This window comes from Triturus cristatus, chromosome 9 (assembly GCF_964204655.1).
Source record: "Triturus cristatus chromosome 9, aTriCri1.1, whole genome shotgun sequence".
NCBI lineage: Eukaryota > Metazoa > Chordata > Amphibia > Caudata > Salamandridae > Triturus > Triturus cristatus.
In genome coordinates, this window is record NC_140592.1 from 299,949,801 (window position 1) to 299,972,397 (window position 22,597).

At 44.2% G+C, this 22,597-nt stretch overlaps 1 protein-coding gene across 1 annotated transcript in view; it reads right to left on the reverse strand.

The window, feature by feature from the left end:
* GMFG (glia maturation factor gamma) overlaps positions 1 to 22,597 on the reverse strand; it is a 45,809-nt gene that overhangs the window by 16,260 nt on the left and 6,952 nt on the right. The window contains exons 3-4 of the mRNA XM_085624964.1: positions 5,683 to 5,779; positions 4,260 to 4,309 (exon numbers count right to left, since the gene is read on the reverse strand). Coding sequence (XP_085481090.1) covers positions 4,260 to 4,309; positions 5,683 to 5,779 — 147 coding nt within the window. The remainder of the gene's footprint in view (positions 1 to 4,259; positions 4,310 to 5,682; positions 5,780 to 22,597) is intronic.

The window sequence follows — 22,597 nt, forward strand, 5'->3', positions numbered from 1 at the left end:
CGAATGTGCCTGGTTATGTTAGTTTTCATTTTCATGGTGTAAAGCACTTCTCCACTTTCCTTCCTTGAAGTGTATGATCTATTGCAGGGTACGCTGAAGGACTTCAATCAGGCTGAATGAAAGTGAAGTGTGGGGGGGCCCAGGGATACAAATTTGCCATCGGCATCGATTAAGGCATATGCAATGCCAGTACACAGGAGGATTTATTTAGGGTCTAGGGCTGTGGTGTCTAAAATATGCAGACCCTACACACCCGCTCAAGTAGACGGAGAAGCTGCAGTTTATTAAGAAGATAATTCGGATCAGGGTGAAGATAAGCCGGCTAAAATTAAATTGTGAGAGACTGCCGATTTTTTTTGTGCATCAGAGCATACGTACCATGGTTTCAGTTTTGATGGCTAAAATGTTTACAAAGTTAAACTATTATAATCTATTTTGACTCCGCACTGTCTAAGAAAGATGAAATCAGCTTGGTGGTAAACTCTAGTTGATATTACTTGGGCTTTTCCAGCACATTAGACCAATTCTATTCATTCATCACTTGGCTACATTTATGCAGGCAATCGAAAATGCAAGGTGGCCTAGGACAGAGCCAATTTTTGTGCCTCCCTAAAGGCATTCTGTATTCACTCCAAAAAATTCAGAAACAAACAGCTTGCATTGTCACTCAGATTATAGTTGGATCCCAAATAGCCTTTTTTTAAGGCAGATGCACTGTTGGCCTGTGCATGCCAGAAACTCTCTAAAAGTTCTGTGCATTCTATATTGTGTGCAGCATGGACCAGAGCTTGCCTTCCTAAAAGTTGAATATAAAGGTTTTGTTCAATCAAGAACCATCTGGTTACCTGATAACGCTTTACCAAATATGACAAAGGGTTGAAGATTCAATGTTTAAGCCCCTGCACATGGAACAAGATAATTGAAAAATCAAGTTAATGAAATATGACCAATATATGTACGTAACTCCGAGATAAAAAAAAAAAAGTCTTCCTTTCTACGGCTGTACATATAGTCCTTTTCTGACCTTTTGTTCGCCGCTTTGAAGTAGTCAGGTATATAGCACTATTTAAATGCTCAGGGTTGCACTAGATAGGCTCCAGTCTCTGATTAACTTTATAAAGTTTGACTACAGGTATTGGCAAAGAGTTCAGTCTTAAGTAGCTAAAATTGCTTCCAAGACAGAATTGGACCACTATTTTTGAATCATTGGTTGCACAGCGGGTGCATTGGTTTAATTTGACGTATAACAGAAAGGGTTACCGGAGCTCTGAATCACACTTCATGGGCGAAAGGGTGTGCACGGGCCTTGCACTGCATAATTGGTTCTATTTTATAGAAAATTGAGACTTACTAGCATAAAATGCCATGTGCATCTCAAATTTAGACCACTATAGTAAACCCCTGTTTAGGATGCTTTAACTTGTCAAGAATCGGTATGTGTAATTCAGAATTGACAAGCTGGTCTAGTTTTGCAAAGAGGAAGGAAACACCTTTGTTCTGCAATATCATACCCAGCTGCTAACTGCAAAGGCTTAAGTGTCATTAGTGAGCCAAAGTTTTCAGGTCATAATGGTGCGATTGGTTACGTGTTGTAACATTTTTATGAAGGGGTGCAGCTTTGTGCTGCCTTCGTATAATAGGTCTTGTAAGATGATCCTGATAGGTTCCTGGGTGTGACCAGAGAAGTGTTTCTCTGTGTGCTTACACAATCTAAGAGAAGAAACATAAACCACTCAATGTCGTAGGATCAGTATTCCTTAATCTCAACTACGTTGTATGTCTGGACAATAGGAGCTCTCTGTGTGATGCAATTTCTTTAGATAGGAAATTGACTTGTGATTTACACTTATTGTTTTTGAAGACCTCAATTATGAGGATCTGAAAGAACACTTGGAGACTTTGAGTTCTCGGCCCATCTTTCTTGAGCATCGAGGGCACCAACAACCAACATGATGAGAGGTTAGAAATGACATATGTACACAACGTTCAGCAATGGGATCTCTTAGCACTGGGAAGGAGGACCAAAGGAGACAGCAGAAATAGAAAGAAAGTGAGGTTTTACATGTTTTTATTGAGAGGCAAAATAGTATCCATGGGTGAGGAATTCCAAAGCGAAGGGGCCAGGGCCCTAAAAGAGTGACCCCTGTCCTGGTCTTGAGAAAGCAAGGAACTTACAAACGCATGGAAATGGAAGAACGAAAGAGTTCAAGAAGAACGCAACTGGTTAGGCGGACCCCAGAGCAATTGATGATCTAGACACGAGACGTTAAAAGATCATTGTTTAAAAAAACTGACAAAACAGATGTTTAAGAAGAGGAGAAGCCCAGCTGGAGATGTGGTTAGAGAGGATATGCGTTGTGGCATTAATTTTAAAGCTAGTGTAAAGTTTGATTTCCAGACTTTAGTCACTGCGAGATAAGTCAGGACAGGTACACATTTGGAGGGCCAAAAGAAGTGTTCCCAGCAGCTACCAACACCGCAGTCTTTGGCACTGAGCATAACTCATTGTCTTCCCATACACACCCTTATCTCCACCATGCTCTTCAAAAGTGGAGATTGGATGTGGCCAAGGCTGGAAGGTCTCCCGTTGCTTTCACAAACAGAGAGAGTCTCTCCGTTTGTCAAAGTGATTGCGGTGGTAAAGTGGACAACGACTCTGTTCCACCTGCTGCAGTAAACAAAGAAGTGTGTTCGGTGCTCACATTTTCTTAAGAGCATCTATCGTGGATTGAGGTAAGTTGCGGGCAAGTCGGGTGTACACTATCAGATAAAATATGTCAAAAATTTAAACACAGGAATAGGAGACTGCCTCTGATTTCACTGCAGCCGGTGCACGGTTCAGTGGCATTAGCAGCTGTGTAACAAGGAAGTGCTGTTCTATTGTGGTTAACATAAAATAAATATTTTAATGTAATTGAATTAGTAGCTACACAAAGTATTGAGGACACCATAAAACCCCAGGTTTCAAAATGTAGGTATATTTTTTATTTGCCTCAAAACACTCCGGTGTGAGAAGAACTTTTTTTAGTTCTTCAAAAAGCATGTTTTCCCCAATTCCATGATTCTCGAGAAAGAGTCCACTCTGGTTCTAAATTCCTTTTTTTAGCATGGCACACCTGCACCATTCTTGCATTCTTCCCCTCTGGTCCAGGACTCCTGGAAGGATACCATCACTTGCACATCCCCACTGTATGGGCACCCTAGGTTATTCCCACCTTGACAAAGAGAGTCACCTACACGAAAAACCAGCACTGTTCACTGGACATTTCTTATTCGCTTAGTCCAACAGAGGAAACTGGGGCAATATACTTTCAAAATACAATAAAGGAAGACCGAAGGTGCAAATAGTAGCAAGTGCAAAGGTTTTCTTTCCAGACACCTGAGAATGACATGCTGAAATGGATTCCATTGTTGCCTCTAAAGGCAAGCATTTCTTTGCAACACAAATTGGTAAGTCAGGGATTGGACAGAATGACTTTTGGGCTACACAACAGCTAAGAAGACAGGGAGTCACTGCACCCCTTAAGACATGCGACAAAATACCCTTCAGGCAGCACACCACATCAGTGGGCAGTGACAATGCCAGAGGTGTGACATACAAAACCCTACATGATCTAACTTAACAATTAGGACTGAGAGGTCAAACGTTGTCTGGGATATTTCTGCTTGATGTCAGGAACTACTGTAAGAAACATGAGAGACCATAAACAATAAAAATCTGAAGAAACAGACAGAGCTCCCTCCAAAATGGAGTTCCAAGACACAAACACTTACATAGGCACAAAGCAAACATTTAAAGGTCAGTCTCACTTGCAGGATGGAGGACAACAGACCATCTGGAGAAACAATGCAGTAGAAATATCCAGAGCCACATGCACCAAACATAAGGTGACAAAGGTGATAATGGCAGAAAGAGGTAGCAGTGCATCTACCTACAGGCACCTTGCCGAACCCCCTGCAAACAACCTGCACAGCTCTAAGGCAAATGGTGCGACTTCAAACATATCTCCGACACAGACAGCAATAAACCACCAGTGCAGGGCCCTGCAAGCAAACAATGCAGTTCTCATAAATATACCAGTCACAGCTCCTTGCAGGCAACAGGCACAGCTCACTGTGGGTTAGTGAAAAGAGATGAAGGAAAAGATTTACATGGCAATGAGGAAGAAAAGAAACAGGAAGAAACGAGTGAAAAGGAAAACATGACGAAACTGTGGTGGAAGAGGAGTGGAGGCTGGGAAGAGGGCTGAAAGACTGACCTCATACTCTTCCTCCAAAATCACAAGCTGTTTGTCCTTGTCAATTTTCACTGGGGAATCAATCAAAGAACAAATTAAAACCTTCAATAGGAGCGGAGAGAGTGCTGGTTAAAGGGGGACTATGTCCAAGACTGAAGGGTCAGGACATGATCATTGGGAACCTAGAGTCATGTTATAACATGCAAGAACAGTCATGTGCCAACACAGCATACATGTAGACTGATACTATGTCCTTGGAAGGAGCTCTATAAAGGGGGTGGATTCCATTGACAGATATCCCGATGTAATATAGAGGTTTGGTCTCAGAACTGGTGAGGTCAGAAGTGGGGGGGCTGTACCAGAACTGCATGGGCTTGCAAGAGAAAAAAGGTCTTCCGCAGAACAGTGCATATCTACAACGTCGGCAATGGGTCTCTCTGAACACTATCAATACCTTCATAGGACATTCGGTCCCAGGTTTCTAGGGTCCATATCAGAGATGTGTGAACGATCCCAAGACTAGAAGGTCCTGCACATAAAGGCTGGGGGCAGTAGGATTTAGGATTCTGCATTGGAGTGGAAGAATGTCTCAGCACTTGAGGCAACCTTTAATGAAGGGTAAAGGTTCTCCAGAACTGTGAGAACCTACAAACCAAGGGATCCAAGCTCTGTGGGGATCTGCAATAGGCAGAAAGAGGTAACCTGAGGAGGCTACTTTCTCAACAATAAAGGGACTATATTATACAATAAATATACTGTCTGGGACCATGCATTCAGAGGAAGAGTTGTGTCCCACCAGTGTTCCTGCCACAGGAGTGGAGAATCCCTAGCATTGTGGTGACCTATGATGGAGATTAGTTGATGGCAGAAGATTATATGCATCACTGAATCACAGCACTCTAATGGCTTGCATTCTAGAACTGAATGGAGAGAGCAAAATAAAGATGGTAGGATCCTGTTCACACTCTGTCAGGGTTTCCTGGGGTAAAACCAGTGTCTGCCACAGCACTATGAGTAGCCGCAGTAGAGAAGGTGTACCCCACCACTTTGTGGACCTGCAATTCATAGGATCTGTTGCATCACTACAGCAGATCTGCAATAACTGGAAGTGCAGATCCAGCACATAGGAAGAGGATCCAGTCTACAAAAGGGGAATGTGCCTCTCCAAGGACTTAGGAAAATAATACACAAGGGAGTTCACTGTGTGTTCATGCAACCCGTAGTTATCAGACAACAGTCATAGCCCGAATGGCCATCAAGACACACCAGCCTCCAGCTGATCTTATATCGGAGTCTGGCCGTCCCAACTTAAGTCTTCTGCCTGAAAGGGTCTCCTCAATGGGGGATACAAGAAGGTACTCTAGGTGATAAAGGGAGCAGCATATAGGGCAATAAATCCCTCTAAGGGTTCAGTGGTGTGGGTCACGTGATAGGCTGAACTCACTCAGGATAGCAGCATTGTTCGTCTCTTTGCGGAAGCGAAACTTCTTCAGCTTCTCCTTCAACTCAGGATCCACTTCGCACACAACCAGGGAGTCCGACTGGGGAGAGAGGCAGAGAGCATTAATGATATGGAAAAATAAATGTGTATTCCCTGCACTATCGCAGTTCCCTTTGTAGCGGTGTCATGATCTGACCTGCGCTGGACACTTGCATGTACGGCTTGCCAAGTACTGTTTTCAGAGACATGAGTACAAAGATGTTTGCACTACTACTATATATATTTCTTTTTCAACAAAGGACGCGGCACTCCAGAACTGAATTTCTGCACAATTTATTCTTGGCAACTTCTCAGAAGTTGCCAAGAATAAATTGTGCAGAAATTCAGTTCTGGAGTGCCGTGTCCTTTGTTGAAAAAATTACTTTGGGCCAGGATCTGGCCCCTATGCAGAGCACCAGCTGGTGAGCGCGCCAAACTGTGGGATTACATTGGAGGCAACTCACACACACACACACACACACACATACATACACATGCTTTTCCTGCACACTACAGTTGCAAATTTCGCTGCACTAAGCATCCGACTCACAAAAGGATGTTTAGACACATTGCGGATCAGTTGGGGTAAAACCTTGCACTCTGCTTAGTCACAAAATGTGCACTATTCTCAAACATGCATCAATGGTTTTTGCATTACTTGCCTAAGATGGGGAAATTAAGAGGCTGACTGGTCAAATGAGGGTATCTACAAATCCAAAATTACACCAGCCCAGGAAGGGTAATTCAGATGATGGAGAACACTCGCTACATCAGAAGAATTACACCTTATTCAGAAAAGGCAAGGAAAGTAATTGATGCATTTTTCGATCATCATGAGCTATTTATACCTGAAACAAAATTAAAGTTGTCAATTTTCAGCTTAATCGCTCCACCTCTTATACTGTGCCTTAGGCATGGGTGGTGGCACGTAAACGTGTTCACCCAATACAAATCTAAAGAAAAATTAGTAAATCAGATTTTATATACTAAAAATACGTATTCATGGCACCATATTACGACTTACGTACACGCACATAATATACAATACCAAGTGCAAGTAATTGTTTTATGAATATGAATGTTCTTTGTTCCATCAAGCTCATTCTATTGCTCTTCCAAAATCTATACCAACTTATATGCGTAAGCCTCTAATAGTCAACATCAAGATATTTTAAGTGAATTAAGACAGGTTGATGTGAATCTTCAATAGTCCCACTGGGTATATAAAGTTGTGCCATCCTGGCCCTTTTGGCACTCCGGCCCTTTGTATCCGTTTTTTCCAAAATGGCCCAGACATCCTCAAGAGGACTGCAAGTGTGCCAATAAGAGAATAGGCATTCACTTTAGAGAATCCAAACTGGCTATTAGCAGTGGCTTAGACTCCTGCAACTGTCCCGACACTCACACCAATTTTAAGAATGATCCGCCCAGAAATGATTTACTCCTGCTCGGCAGCAGGAGTACATCTCCAACTGTTTGAGGGTCAGGAAGAGCTCTGAGAGCCTGCAATTCCCAAATACCCACTCTACTCGCACACTTGCGAAAATAACTTCTGTGAATTGCTAAATTTATTTTGCACTTGTTAAAAAAAGCCATTTGGTATTATGGGAGGCGATTTCTATACGCTTCTTGAGAATGAGCTGGATAGATTGACCAAGCAAGAACACAAACTCACTGAAATGATCAAACCGACTCAAAAAACATAATACAAGACTTGAGTTTGTGTAATAATTGGAGAATGCATGCTTGAACAAAAAGAAACTCTTTGAGTGGGGTCCATACTTTCCAAATCTTCAAAAATAAATGAATACCGGACTACAACCTTGGGACACTTTGGTTGAGAAAATTAACAAACCTGTCAAAGTTCAAATATATACAGCAATCTTCCTGGGGCACCACTCAAAATTAGAATTAACAAGATTTAGAGAGAATTGAATTGCGAGTGATTCAAGCAACATAAGCAAGGAAGATCTCGGTATAGCACAACTCTATGTTCGGGGGATGAAGGCAAGAGGAGATGGTCCTCATCGACTTGGGAAAGGTGCTTACCAAGACTTGCAGACTCTATTGCACGTATCCTTACAAACTTAACAATACTCCATTGTAAAATCTGCTACACCGAAAAGAACAGTTTTTCCACATTGAATAGGTTACATTTGACCCCTCCCAAAAGCTAATAAAACATGTGGAAAACCTAGGTGATTACAGGCAAGAAATGCAATGCCCTGGCAGTAAATGGATTCCATATGTCTGTTGCACAACTCTGGAAATTTTCTGGAAAGATGAAGTGAGACCCTCTCCAAGATACTTGAACAAACCATCAAGGTAAGCCCCTCACTCGTTATTTTTGGCATTGAGATGGAAGGAATTGCAAAATTCCTACTTTGATATACAGAAGAGAAAACTGTTATCGCCGACCTCACCTGTGGTAACAGAATGGTTGAGCGGGGCCACCTCTACCTACAAGTTAGATAAGCAATGTCCTAGAAAAAATAGTTATTTGTAACCTTTTACAGTGGGATGGAATTGAGAGAAGGGTTCTGCGCTGATTTCCTAAATAATATAATATGGCAGTCCCAGGATTACATCGCAGCAAAGGTCGCATGTCATGGGTAACGCTGAAGTATCTGCAAAATATCCTAGATGTACATTCACTTGAGGGTTGGGTACAGATAGATGTACAGTAGTGAATCATATCTCACGGTGAGGAAGACTATAACAGAAATAAATAAGTGATTTGCAGGTCACACTTGCATGCACAAAAGTTTGTGAATCAGATACTTTATTTTTGCAAGATTGAATACGTGCCTTAGGAAACTCTGTTTTTGTAGGCTGGTTAATGTGTTGTGTTCATAGGCAGTAAAATACAATGCTGTTGTAAAGATATGCTTAATTTGCACAAATGTTACCACTCCATTAGCAATGATTAAACCGGTTCATTTTTTATAATGAGGACCAAGACGGGTGCATAGATGCTTAACATAGTCATAATTTCAGAGGTACTTTGAAGATAACCTTTTTGTGGATGGAGCATGGGACAGAGTGAGAGACACTATTGTTTACAATAAAGGCTTGGAGCCTGCCCATTCCTAACCATTTGTTTGCTTCAATATCGCTTTTCTTTGGAGCCTCCTAATTGGCCAGCGCAGGCCAGGTGTCACTTCCATTTCTTTCTATAGAGCATGGACCGTGGACTGCTGTGCAACATGGATTAAAAAAATAAAAATAAAAAATAAATAAATAAAAAAATCGAAAAAGGGCTAGGTTGCGGTCAGAGCTGGCCACATCATAGCGCATCTTGACGATAAGTCATGTTTTTCACTGCAGCTCGCACTGTTGCACATGTCTTAAAAACATTGACAAAGCCAATAGACCACACAGAGGCGAGACGTATTGGTTTTGCCAATGCTTTTTTTTAGTCATGCTTTCATCTCTCCTTTACAAAGCACACAAGTTAGAGCGCTAGCAATGTGAGGCACCTGACAATGCCACGGCCCATAATCCTGTATGATTACAACTTGACATACAATGGAAACCATGATCCTATATTTAGGTGTTAGCTTCCTATTCCATCTTTAATGGGTTTCTGGTAATGGCACCAATCAAAGAATACAGCCCATCTATAGGAGGCAGGAGGTTGAGCTTCCTGGTCCATTGAAACATGTACACCTAGCAGAGTGTATTTCCGCCTCAGCATCCGATTGAGAAAAGTGGGTGGGAGAGTACAAGAGGTCAAAGTGGGTGGGATCTGTGCGGCACAACGTGTCCACACTTTTAATTTAAAAATAACAATTTCCCTACATTTTGTTGAACATCAGCCGTCCGAGGACGGTTAATTCCGACATTTGAGATACCTCAGTTGAAGTTGAAGGGCAGAGTCTCTTGTGCTGTGAAGCCGAGGGATGGACAGTCAGCTGAACAAGAGACAAACCTTCTTGCCATCTGTGGCCTAAAAGAAATGTATGTAAATATGTGCAACTGGTTAATCTGCAAAAGTAAAGGCTTATTGGAAGCAGTTATTGGCTTTAGCTGATGGAACCACCTGAAGCTTCCTGATGACACAGATTTCTGCTTTTTGAGTGGCACTGCAAGGGAGGTATCTTATGAGCTGTGAGGGGTATGCTTTTAATGGACAGTTATAAAAAGAATTGCACTACAGTCAGGACATTGCAATCTATATTTTTTAAGCACTTTATCTAAACTTTTTTGTGCATTTTGTAGCAGCATATCTTATACTGTGTGTACTGCAATTTTAAAATAATGACTTACATATTCACAGTGCTTTCGGTCACAGGCTGGGACCTCGTAGCACTTAAAATACACAGGTCACAATTGTCCACTGCAACAAACAGGCTTCAAATCTGTGGCTCTCTGGTTACACACAGACATCTGCAGTTCATTAACTAATAAAAGTTTCATAATGTTCAATAGTGCATTTCCCACTGATTCGCTTAACTTGTATTTTTCATTTAAGCTGTGTGTTATTTTATAGGTAGTTAACTGAAGGTAAAAGACCAAAAAAAGTTACAGAATATTTTGATTTTTTTAGCCACACCTTTGACCAAGTCCTCACACTCACTAAGCTTTTTTTTATGACTGACCGCTGGGGAGTACTGACCCAGCTATGCCCTCACCTCGTATGGTGGTGCTGGGCCAGCCCCTGCAGGTTTTGTTGTCCTGAAAAAGTGAGCACAAATGGCCTCTGACTTGAGTCCACTTTGAGTGCATTCTGAAACGGTTAAAAGAACTGTCACAAGAAATAATATTTGGCCTGTGGAGTGCTCCCTCTCCACAAATATGCACATCTCCCCACTTTTGTGTATTTTGGCACCCCCTGAAGCGCCAAAACTGTAATCTGACTCTATACGCCTTCACCTTGACTGCTACCAGCATACGAGGGGTTTGAAACAACCACTGTAAATGCACAGCTCTCGTATGGCGATTGCTTGGCAAGGCTACTGTTCTACTATATGTTTTTGTGACCCAGCAGTGCTATCTGGCACCACGAACGTGTATACGTTTAGTGCAATGTTTCAGCGGACGGAATTCAGGACAAAACCAGTAGGGAGAGCATGAGACCTCAACACTGTAAAACATGTTTACTGGATGCACAGCAGGCAATTGAGCAAGTAAAATCATAAAATCAGAAATCTGAAAAGGACATCTTGGTTCACAGTCGATCTGTGGCAAATGAATATGAAATGACTTGCTCACAAGAGGAGGCCTGCATGGATTTTAATTTTGCAAATTGGCCAAATAGTGAATGAGGTTACAATAGGTGTCAAAAACCCCAGCTGACGTCAGACAAATCAAAACAGTAGAATGCTAATGGTTGGCGACTGGTACCAATGCGGGGCTGGGTACAGATAATTTTTTTAGGTCGTAGCCTACCAGACAGCATAGCTGTCTAGTTTGCTAAAGACATCTTAGGGACATTCAGAAAGTTGACCTAGAAATGCATTCTGCCCATTGCTTACCATTGGCTTTGTGGCTTGTAACTCACATTTTCTGGCTTTCTATTTTCTGGCTTTATTTACTTTAGGCTGTTCTGCTCGAGTTTGCCTCTCCTGTTGCCCAAACCTTGTTTACTGTTTTCTTCCACAAACTCGCTTTCTGTAAACAGGCCTTTAAATCTTGTTCTTATGTTGTCACATTTCCTGTGTATTCAAAGACAGAGGTCAAATGCCAGGCTGTGTCTTTCAGGGAGCCTGGTGTTTATTTTTTTCTCTTACTTCAAAGTAAAAGGAGTCATGTGACAAACATGCTGGCTACAGGGGTCTGCTTGAGGAAGGCTGCACAAGTTTTTTTTTTCCTAGCACACAACAAAAATTAAATTTTCTGTAAATGAACTGTGCTAACTATCAAATGAATACATTGGGGGATGACATTTACACACATTACATTATCGTTTGTGCGCTGTATACTTTTATCAGTAAAACTGTATGCGAGCGCAAATGTAATGGTCATTTCAATTAAAGATGTGTTGTTTGTAATGGCAGTACGCTACCACACCATGTATACTCCACGTTACCCTACTCCACTCTACTCTGCACTACTCCAACCCACTGCACTCTACTTGGCACCACTCCACACAATGCCACTACAGTCCACACTGTGTCATTGCAGTCTTCTCTGCACCACTCCATGCCTCTCTACTCTACTTTACTTTATGCTAATGCACTCTACTTCACACTACTCTACCATGCACCACTGGACTCTAAACCACTCCACACCACTTCACTTTATGCCACCCTACTCTGCAACACCGCACTCTATGCCACCACACTAGGCCAATACTCTGTACCAATACCCTGTACGCTAGTGCACTCTATGCCAATCCCCTCTTTGCTACTCTAATCCACTCTGCCCTACTGTACTCTACTCTGAAACAGTCTACCCTATGCTACTGCACTTGGCACCTGTATACTCAGCACCAATTTAATCTAAACCAATGAACTCTACACCAATCTACTCCACACATCAGCTCTCTACGCCACTCTATTCTACTCTGCGTTACTGCACTCTACTCTACGCCACTGCACTCTACGACAGTATACTCTGCAACAGTGCACTATGCCACTCTACTTTACGCCACTCCACGCCATCACACTCTACGCCAATACAATCTACGCTGCCCTGCTCTACTCTATGCCACTGCACTCTACGCTACTCTACGACACTGCATTCTACACCACTTTTCTCTAAACCAATGCACTCTACGCCACTGCACTTACGCCGATTTACTGTGCACCACTGTACTTTATGCCACTTCACTCTAGGCCACTCTACGACACCGCACTCTCAACACGATGCTCCACTCCACTCTATGATGCTCCACTCTATGATGCTTTACTCCATTAAACTCTGCTCCATTGACACGCTACTGCACTTTATACCACCACTCTTTACAGGACCCTACTCCACTCTATGCCATTCTACCACACTACTCCCCGACGTTCTACGTAACTCCCTCTATCCCACTCCATGCCACTTTACACCACTATTATATGACACACTACTCAACTCTATGCCACTGCATTCTATCACAATCTACTCCACTCTACACCACTCTCCTCCACAACACTCCACTCTATGCAACACTCTCTATGCCACTCCACATTGCTCTACACCACTCCAGACCCTCTACGCCACACCATTCTATGACACTGTACTCCACGATACTCAAGTCTACGCCCTTCCACTCTGCGACGCTCTACTCTCTCCACGACACTCCACAATACTGTACGCTACTCCATGACACTCCACTTCACTCCTCTCCACAACACCCAAATCTACTGGACGCCACTCCATAACACTTCACTCTTCTCCACTTAACGGCACTCCACGCCACTCCTTTACTCCGCTAACTTTTAGCCATGCTGAACAGCAGCCACTCTGGTGTACAGCATTACAAAAACATATTGGCAAAGTCAATAGCTCTTGCATAGGTGAGACCAATCGGCTTTGCCAATGCTTGTTCCTATACAGTGGACGGCCCCATTAAAAGTAGGCACTGCCTGGCCAGTTACTTGTGATATATGGCTGCTTCATGGGACTTCCTGTGCTTAGTATAAGATTCTGATTTTAAGAATCAACACTGTAAAAGGTCAGAAAGCAGGCCAGGTGATGTCCACGCAAAAAGCACACATGCCTGAGGCTTTTAGGGAGTATTTTAATTTTCTTTATTGACCAGATTCCCATAACGTACAAATACCGAGAGGGCAATTCAATGACACTGGATACAAATGAATAGTAACAATCGTTGGATTACAAAACTGGGATTAAACATTGTTTTCAAGAAGCCAACTTCCAAGATCTTGCCAACAAGTAAAGAGGCTTTGTGCCAAGCTAAATTAGCTGTCTCGCCAGTCCCTTACCTTTAAAAAAATGCCGAAGCACAGTTCATAGCTATAAAATATGAAGAGAGAAGAAGGGACTGTCCCTAAAAACAACAACACATTTTTCATATGATACTTATATAGCAGCAATCAACCCGAAGTGCAAATCTGCCTAAAATAGACAAATTAGCAGCCATCTCTCAAAAAAGTGCGATCATGCCTTGACATTCAAAATATAGCAGTCATTAGTAAAAAAGAAATATGTTCAACAAGGAATTTTCCGCAACTGACCGTGTAGTCGTGCCTCTTACAAATTCCAGAATACAACTGCCATCAGAATAAATACAAAGATATTATACAGTACATCTACAGTAGTACAAAAGATATTGACAGTACATATCGAGGAATATCTGCCACTGAAAGTGCTATAGTGCCCCTGAAAAATGTCATAGTATAGCTGCCATCAGGTTAAAGAAGATATTATACAGTGCATATACTGTAATGTCAACACTAAAATTCCATTGTGCCTTAGTTAACGAGCCACGTGCTGTAGCATTTTCTATTGCCTCCATAAACTGCCACGAAGTGTTAAATCTTTTTATACCTCAAACTCTCCTTCGATATGCCTCTTCAAAAGTTTTCATTCTATTAATTTTATTATGCTACTGGATATGTTGGTACTCTAGATGAGCGAGCAATTAAGGAGGCTACCGCAATAAACACCTGACCCCCTTTACCCATCTAAATGCTCTGCCTCAGGCTTAAAAAAACAAAACGCGTGCCACACAGGCCTCCGGATCAATCCTAGTCCGAAACCCAAGACTAAAGGCAGAAAACACTTTTTTTCCCCAAAACTGTGGAACCCTTTGATAGGTAAAGAAAACATACACTCAGTCGCCCATCCCCTGCTGCTGGCAGCGAAAGCAACGGTCCTCCACATCTGGATACATTCTGTTAAGAGCCCTTGCAGTGTAGTATGCCATCCAGCGAGATAAAAAGGCTATCCTCTTAAAATGTGCTGCTCTTAAAGCCTTATGACATGATAATCAGATCGACTGCCACTCTGCCTACGACAAAGTACATTGTGTAGGCAGGCTGATTTTATCTAGGAAACGTTTCATCTGGTGGTTGCCGCCTTGGCTCCATGATAATCTATAACAGCTACCTATCCCCCTACACGTTGACCTAAGCAGAGCAGATATTGCGAGGTGAGGGTTTGAATCCGATTCAGGGCAGCAATTTCTTTTACTGAATAATCTGCTGAAATCCTAAATCAAAAAGCTTGCATGGATCACCACACCTTGCATGAAGAGCTTGCCAAGTGATATATTTACCCCTCATCAAGAAACTCCCCCAATTCTTTATAACCTTCAGCATTTTAAAATCTTAAATGACTGCAGGGTATTCTGAGGCCGAGATAGCTGCATTCGTTTAAGAGCAGAAACTCATAGCTTCCGGATATGCTTTTTGAAGAACAACATGATTCAAGTCTCGCACCAAATTCCTGCACAATTTTATATCTTGAAGTTTTTGACAGTTTGACCGTCTTAATAAAGACCGGGAGCGGAGATCCCGCCTCCTGAATCATTTTTGCTATAAAGAAACAATCTACCGATCCCTTAGCTCCAATTGATGTTACTAATATATCCATAAGAGATGCTTCATAATAGGTCTGTACCTGAGGTAATGCCAGCCCACCCTGACTTATGCCTAATTGAAATAATGAAAGTTTTACCCTTGAGATCTTCTTATTCCTGACAAGACACCAGAAAAGAACCTGAGTTCCTTAAAATAGGCCTTGGTAATTTGTATTGGGACATTTGAAAAGAGAAATATAAACAAGGGTAAAATGGACATTTTGATAAGGGCTATTATTATTATTATTATTCTGAGTTTTGTATAGCGCCTGGTTACCAGATAGGCATCCCAGCGCTTGACGGCACAAACCACTACTGCAAAAAAACAGGGCCTACACGGGAAACAGAAAAGTTTTTAAAAGTTTACGAAAACGGAGAATACTAGCTTCCGCGCGCAGTTGGAGGGGCAATGAATTCCACAGGGAGGCCACATTTATAGAAAACCTTCTGCCACCAGTTCTTGCCTTTTTCACCCTGCCAACCTGAAGGAGATGTTGATGGTCAGAGCGGAGAGAGCGGGAGGCCTTGTAAGGCTGGACCATTTCCTCCAGAATGGGTGGGCCCACCCCATGCAGAACTTTGTGGGCAATGCAAAGTGATTTGAATTTCACCCGGTCCCTCACCGGGAGCCAGTGCAATGCTCTCAACGCCGGGCGAGCAGATTGGCACCTAGGGAGACCCGTCAGAAGCCTAGCAGCCGCATTCTGCACTTGCTGCAGTTTATTCAGGGTAGCTTCAGGGGCACCCAGGAAAAGCGCATTGCTGAAATCCAGCCGCGAGATGATAAGTCCCTGGATGAGAAGCCTGCGGGTGGCTACTGGGAGTAAAGGCAGAATCTTCTGGGCTGAGCGGAGCAGGCCAAAACACACGCCAGCAGTCTTTTTGGCGTGGGTTTTAAAAGAAAGGTCCTGCTCCAGCCAGACCCCCAGGCTCTTAATCTCCCGCTTGGGGGAAGGTACCGGTCCCAGACAGTCTGGCCAGCTGCTGGGGGACAGAGATGGAGAAGAGTTCCCCAGCAGCATCAATTCCGTCTTGGAGCCATTTAACTTTAGGGCAGAGCTGCACATCCAAGTGTAGATCTTTTCAAGACACGTGTGCAGCCGGTCGGGATGGTGTGCCGACTGGGAAAGGCCAACCACCAGCTGAGTATCATCAGCATAACTGATGATTTTAATACCCAGCGGTGGTACCACACTCTCCAGGGGGGCCATATAAATGTTAAATAAGGTAGGGCTCAATGAGGAGCCCTGTGGCACACCACACTGGAGAGGGGATGAAGATGATTTTTCCTGGCCTTCCCATATCTCAAATGAGCGACCTTCCAAAAAGGAGGCGAACCATTTGAGGGCCAAACCCGTAATCCCCACCCCAGAGAGCCGTTGGAGAAGCACCTGATGGTCCACGGTGTCGAAAGCAGCGCTGAGATCCAGGAGGATCACTGCCACTGATCCTCCCGAGTCCAGCATGCTTCTTGCATTCTCCACGACCGCCAGCAAGGCGGTGTCAGTCCCCTGACCGGGGCGAAAACCCGTTTGGGAATCGCCGAGAAGGGAATTGATTTCCAGAAAGTCCGAAAGGCGGCTGTTCACCAGCTTCTCAGCCACCTTACTGATACCCGGCAGCAAGGAGATAGGCCGAAAGTTAGCGAGGTCAGCGGGATCAAGGTTAGGTTTTTTCAAAAGGGCCTTGACCACCGCGCCTTTCCAACTAGGGGGGACTACCCCCTGGACGAGAGACAGGTTTAACAGGTCCGTCACAGGGCCACCAATTATAGATGACACCTGTTTGAGATATTTAATCGGTACTGGGTCTTTCGGGGAGCCGCTCTTCATAGACCCCAGAACCGCCAAAACTTCCTCCTTAGTGACCGGACCAAGGGAGGCCAGTTCCACCGATTGCGACTTACGTTGGAAGGTGGAACTGTCCTCCAAGGACAAGACCTCACCTGGCCGAGGAAGAGAGGCCAGTATGTTGTCAATTTTACTTTTGAAAAACGAGGCCAGTTCTGTACATTTTTTACGAGGATCCTCGTGGCGAACCGGAGGGTCGGGGGCATTCAGTAGCTCCTTAATAACCCTGAATGACTCTTTAGAAGAGTTAGCCGCCGAGCCTACGCGCTCTTCAAAGAATCCTGATTTTGCCACCCGGATAGCAGATTTATACCTGCTTAGTGCCGCACGATATTCTTTGCGACTCAGCTCACTCCAGTCTCTCCTCCAGGACCGCTCTAGTCTCTTGCATCCCTTCCTCAGGGTTCTTAGTTCAGGTGAGTACCAGGGCGCAGAGCCCGTTCTCTTCCCCCTCGTGAGTTGTATCTTTTTAGGTAGGAGAGTATCCAGGGAATCCACGAGCCAGGTATGAAGGTTTGCGTCAGCAACTATAGGGTTAGATCCCAGGGAGGGCTGCGTGGCCTCCAAATGTAGCATCCAGGTGTCAACTGGGAACCTCGACCAGGCTCTCTCCAGGGTGTGTACCCGTGAAACCACTGCAGTTGGACTATCGAATTGCCATATAGCGGACACCAAAAAATGGTCTGTCCAAGGCAGGGCAAGAGCCGAAGATGAAGTAAGATGGTCCAAGTTGGAAAATATAGGATCGAGCAGATGGCCCTTCTCATGAGTCATGCCCGAGTTGGCCAGATTAATTCCGAACGATTTAAGGTCGTCAAGCAAATCGACTCCCGCGGCATTAGTGGGGTCCTCGAAATGGATATTGAAATCCCCGAGGACAACAAAGTTGGCAGTCGAAGAGGCAAGGAGTGCAGTAGTTTCAAGAAGGGAGTTATGGAAGCTACCCAAAGGTCCAGGGGGGCGGTAGATCAACAAACCAACCAAAGACACAGTGGGAGACACCCGAAGGGAGAACTGTAAGCTCTCACAATCAGTCACCCCTCCATTCTGAATCTTACAGGCAAGCGTGTCTCTATAGAGGACAGCAATTCCTCCTCCCCTCCCTTTAGGTCTATCAAGATGGGCTATGTGGAAGCCCGGGGGGAGTGCTCTGACCATATCAGGACCAGAGCTGGGGGCGAGCCACGTCTCAGTAAGATACAGTACATCCAACTCGTGGTCTAAGATAAGAGAGTTAATTTCAATGGCATGGCTTGGCAAAGAACGGCAATTTAGTAAACCCATGGAAATAACAGATTTCACCGCCACAGAGTTGTGGCCGGTGAGACAGGCCCTACACGGTAAAAATGGAATAATTCCCATCTGAGCAAAGCTACAACTAATAGGGTGGGGCGACCGCAAAGCCAATAGGGCGTCCCTTCCATATCGAAGACAGGTGGTAAATGGAGCAACAGAGTCGGGTATAATGACAGACCCTGGGCCCGTCTGGGCCCGGACGGGCACAGACGGGCTTGACTCTGGCGAAACTCTGGCGATATTCCGGCGATGACGCTGCGTGATGACGCTGCGCGTCAACATGGCTGGCTTTATGCTCGTCGCGCGCGAGACTCTAGGAAGACTAGAGCGCTACCTACGCCTCCTACAATATCCCCTCCCAAGATGGCCACTAGAACGAGACAGTGGGCAAGGACCCGCTAAAACGCGGTGCTTTATCCGAAATTAGGTGGAGGTAAGGTGGCAGCAATGCGGGTGTGTGAGTGGCTGAATTATAAAACCAGGGGAAAACCGAGTAACTAAATTAAAATAAAAGACAAAACGGGACGTTTTTTAAAAAAAATGTTTACAGCAGCGAGCTGCAGCGAAATGGCAGTGAGTGCGAGGCAATCCAAAGGTGTTAAGGGTACTCACCTGGAATTTGCCTGACTTTATACTCGTCGCGCGCGAGACTCTAGGAAGACTAGAGCGCTACCTACGCCTCCTACAATATCCCCTCCCAAGATGGCCACTAGAACGAGACAGTGGGCAAGGACCCGCTAAAACGCGGTGCTTTATCCGAAATTAGGTGGAGGTAAGGTGGCAGCAATGCGGGTGTGTGAGTGGCTGAATTATAAAACCAGGGGAAAACCGAGTAACTAAATTAAAATAAAAGACAAAACGGGACGTTTTTTAAAAAAAATGTTTACAGCAGCGAGCTGCAGCGAAATGGCAGTGAGTGCGAGGCAATCCAAAGGTGTTAAGGGTACTCACCTGGAATTTGCCTGACTTTATACTCGTCGCGCGCGAGACTCTAGGAAGACTAGAGCGCTACCTACGCCTCCTACAATATCCCCTCCCAAGATGGCCACTAGAACGAGACAGTGGGCAAGGACCCGCTAAAACGCGGTGCTTTATCCGAAATTAGGTGGAGGTAAGGTGGCAGCAATGCGGGTGTGTGAGTGGCTGAATTATAAAACCAGGGGAAAACCGAGTAACTAAATTAAAATAAAAGACAAAACGGGACGTTTTTTAAAAAAAATGTTTACAGCAGCGAGCTGCAGCGAAATGGCAGTGAGTGCGAGGCAATCCAAAGGTGTTAAGGCTACACTCCCTACTAATGTAAGAGGAACGAGTGTCCCCTTGTCCAATAAATCATTAATCTTCTTCATAATAGCCGCGTAATTTAATTAGTAGAGATAGGAGTAACGATTTGTTACATATATCCATAAATATCAAATCGGGTCAAGAGAACGAGCCTGCTGATGAGTGAGTGGGGTGGAGGGGGGGGGGGGGAAGTACTTTCGGAGGTGTAAATTGAAGCAATTCTGTTTTACTCTAGTTGATTCTATATCCTCCAATCATTTGGAACTGCTTGTACTCACCCAATAGCTTTTCTAAATTATGCGCTTCTGGCATAATATAGAGAAGAATATCATCCACCTGCTAATTTTTATTTTGACATCCCTACTGTAGGAGCCTCTATCCCCTCATTCACCCGGATCCTCACTGCCAAGGGATCCATAAAAAATGTAAATAAAACTGGGGACAGAGGACACCCCTGGTGTGTTCCTCTATTTATTTCCACCACTCGTGCTAGGTTAGAGTTTATGAATAACTTTGCTTGAGCCCCTTGATATAAACTCCTAAGCAATACAATGAATTGAGAAGGGAAACCAAACCGTGTTAGACCAAAGAAGAGGGCATCCCAGTTTACCATGTAGGATACTTTCTCTGCATGGACATTCATTATGCAGGGGTTTGGTTTACCTCAAAATAATATAGCGCATGCACTAAAAACCTGTATTGGCGGACATCATCCTACCAGCCACAAACCCTGTCTGATCATTATGTAGAGCCGCCTGAGAAACTGGAGTAATACGATTTGCCCACATTTTCATAAAAAAATTGTAGTCTGTGTTAAGTAGACTAATCGGTCGGTATGAATGGACGTCTCTAGGATCTTTACCCTCTTTTTTAATAGATAACTACAGTTGGTTCCTAAAAACCTCCCCGCCTTCTCTTATAAAATTAAAAAGCTCGATCAAGAAGGGTGTAAGCTCAACAGCAAATGCTTTGAAAAACTCTACAAGAAGACCATCGTTGCCCCAAGCCTTGCCAGATGGTATTGAGGCAAGAGTCTGCTGAATCGCTGCGGCCAATACACCCGCAGCCATTCTCACTACCTGGGCATTTGTCAACCGTGACAACCTAATGAACTCGAAGTATTGAAATATATTCTTATGACAGGCCAAGAATTTATTTTCATACAAATTTTTATAATGTTGCATGAAAACTTTCGACATCTCACGTCTATCACCTTTTCACCACTCCCTGGCTACAGCACCTCGGTAACTAATGCCGCTTCCTGTTTAACCTGTGTTGACTAGGCGAGAAATTTACCAATCATCTAGCTTTCCGCATACACACTCTGTTGGAAAGTTCTCGAGGTATTGATCTCCTCACAAATTAAAGGGTTCCCTCAGTTTGTGTTTAGCTTCACCCAGCTGAGTATCTTTTAGCGATTGTGGCCTCTGGGAGCTATTCCACTGCGGATTGAAGCTCAGCTATACGCTCTGCACGCTTTTTGGATTGTAGAGCCATAAAAGCAATTATCTGCCCCCGGAAAGTTGCTTTAAAAGCTTCCCAGACTGAAAAAGTAGAGTAATCTTAGTGTGATTTAGAAAAAGGGATCTGTGAATAAGGCATTTGCTTAAATTATTTTTTCCAAATGCAGTGCAGGCTATTAATGTTACTCTGAAGATATACAAGTATATTTAGCTTCCTGACGGTTAACAGGGTTACTGCTGATTTATTCTGCATGGGATCATGGTTCTCTATGACCAGCCTTTTGATGGCAGTAATCACTGATGGAGTTACCACATGAACCTGAAGCAATTGCCTTTGAGGTGCAGTAGCAGAGAATGTGGATGGTGCCTGGAAGGACCAGTCATTTCTAATCTGGTATGTAACGTATATTGAAAAACTCTAAATTTACCTTTGTGAGACCACTCTTTGCGACCATTCCCCTTTCATCCAATAACAACATACGGAGTAGAGTGCGGTACTCCCCATCAACCATAAGCGATTTGGGGCCTTCTCTGAAGTTAAAGAGTGTAATATAAATAGAACTGCAATGTAGCACAATGCAGGGTCATTGCCTATGCCAGGTCTGGCCAAAGAATTGTACAGGAAGCTCCTTGGTCGTCTGGGAATTAGTAGCCCTGACTATTCCATGCACTTCTGAAAAAATTACAGTGCCTCCTCTCCAGGTCGTTTTGCTACACTCCCTCTTACAACTATTACCTGACAGGCCCTCCATCACCTCCAAGCACAGAAGTATGCATCATTTTCAGAACCAAGGCCCTCTGCGATGAAAGGCCTTAAATCACTATTTCTTTCAAGCTTCTAAGCCTTCTCTGTGGCCACTTTACACTATATGAGATGCTCTCCGTCATCACCTATCTTAACTATCTCCCAGATGAGAGATTCTACACCTTTCCTCTTCCAACTATCTCCAAACAGAGATTCTGCACCATTCCAGCAACACGAGGGAGGGAAGAGAGAAATAATGAACGGTGGGAGGGTGGCGAAACAACGGACTGCGGGAGGCGCGCAGGGGGAAAAGACAAACAGACAGAAGATGAAAAACAGAAGGAGGAGGGTGGAGATGTGGGGAAAGAACAGCAAGAGGAGACCGGGTGTGGGGGAAAAGACAACAGGGTGGTGGGGTGGTGAGGGAAAAATACAACAGACAGGGTGGGAGGGGGAAAGAAAACAGACGGAGGGCGGGGGAAAAAACAATAGACGGCGAGCAGGGGTGGGGGAAAAGACAACAGATGGAGAGGGCTGGGGAAAGGCAACAGCAGGAGGAGGGCAGGGGTGGGGAAAGGCAACAGCCAGAGGAGGGCGGGTTGGGGAAAGGCAACAGCTAGAGGAGGGCGGGTTGGGGAAAGGCAACAGACAGCTGGAGGAGGGTGGGATTGGGGAAAGACAACACACAGCTGAAGGAGGACGAGGTGGGGAAAGGCAACAGACAGCTGGAGTAGGATGGGGTGGGGAAAGGCAACAGACAGCTGGA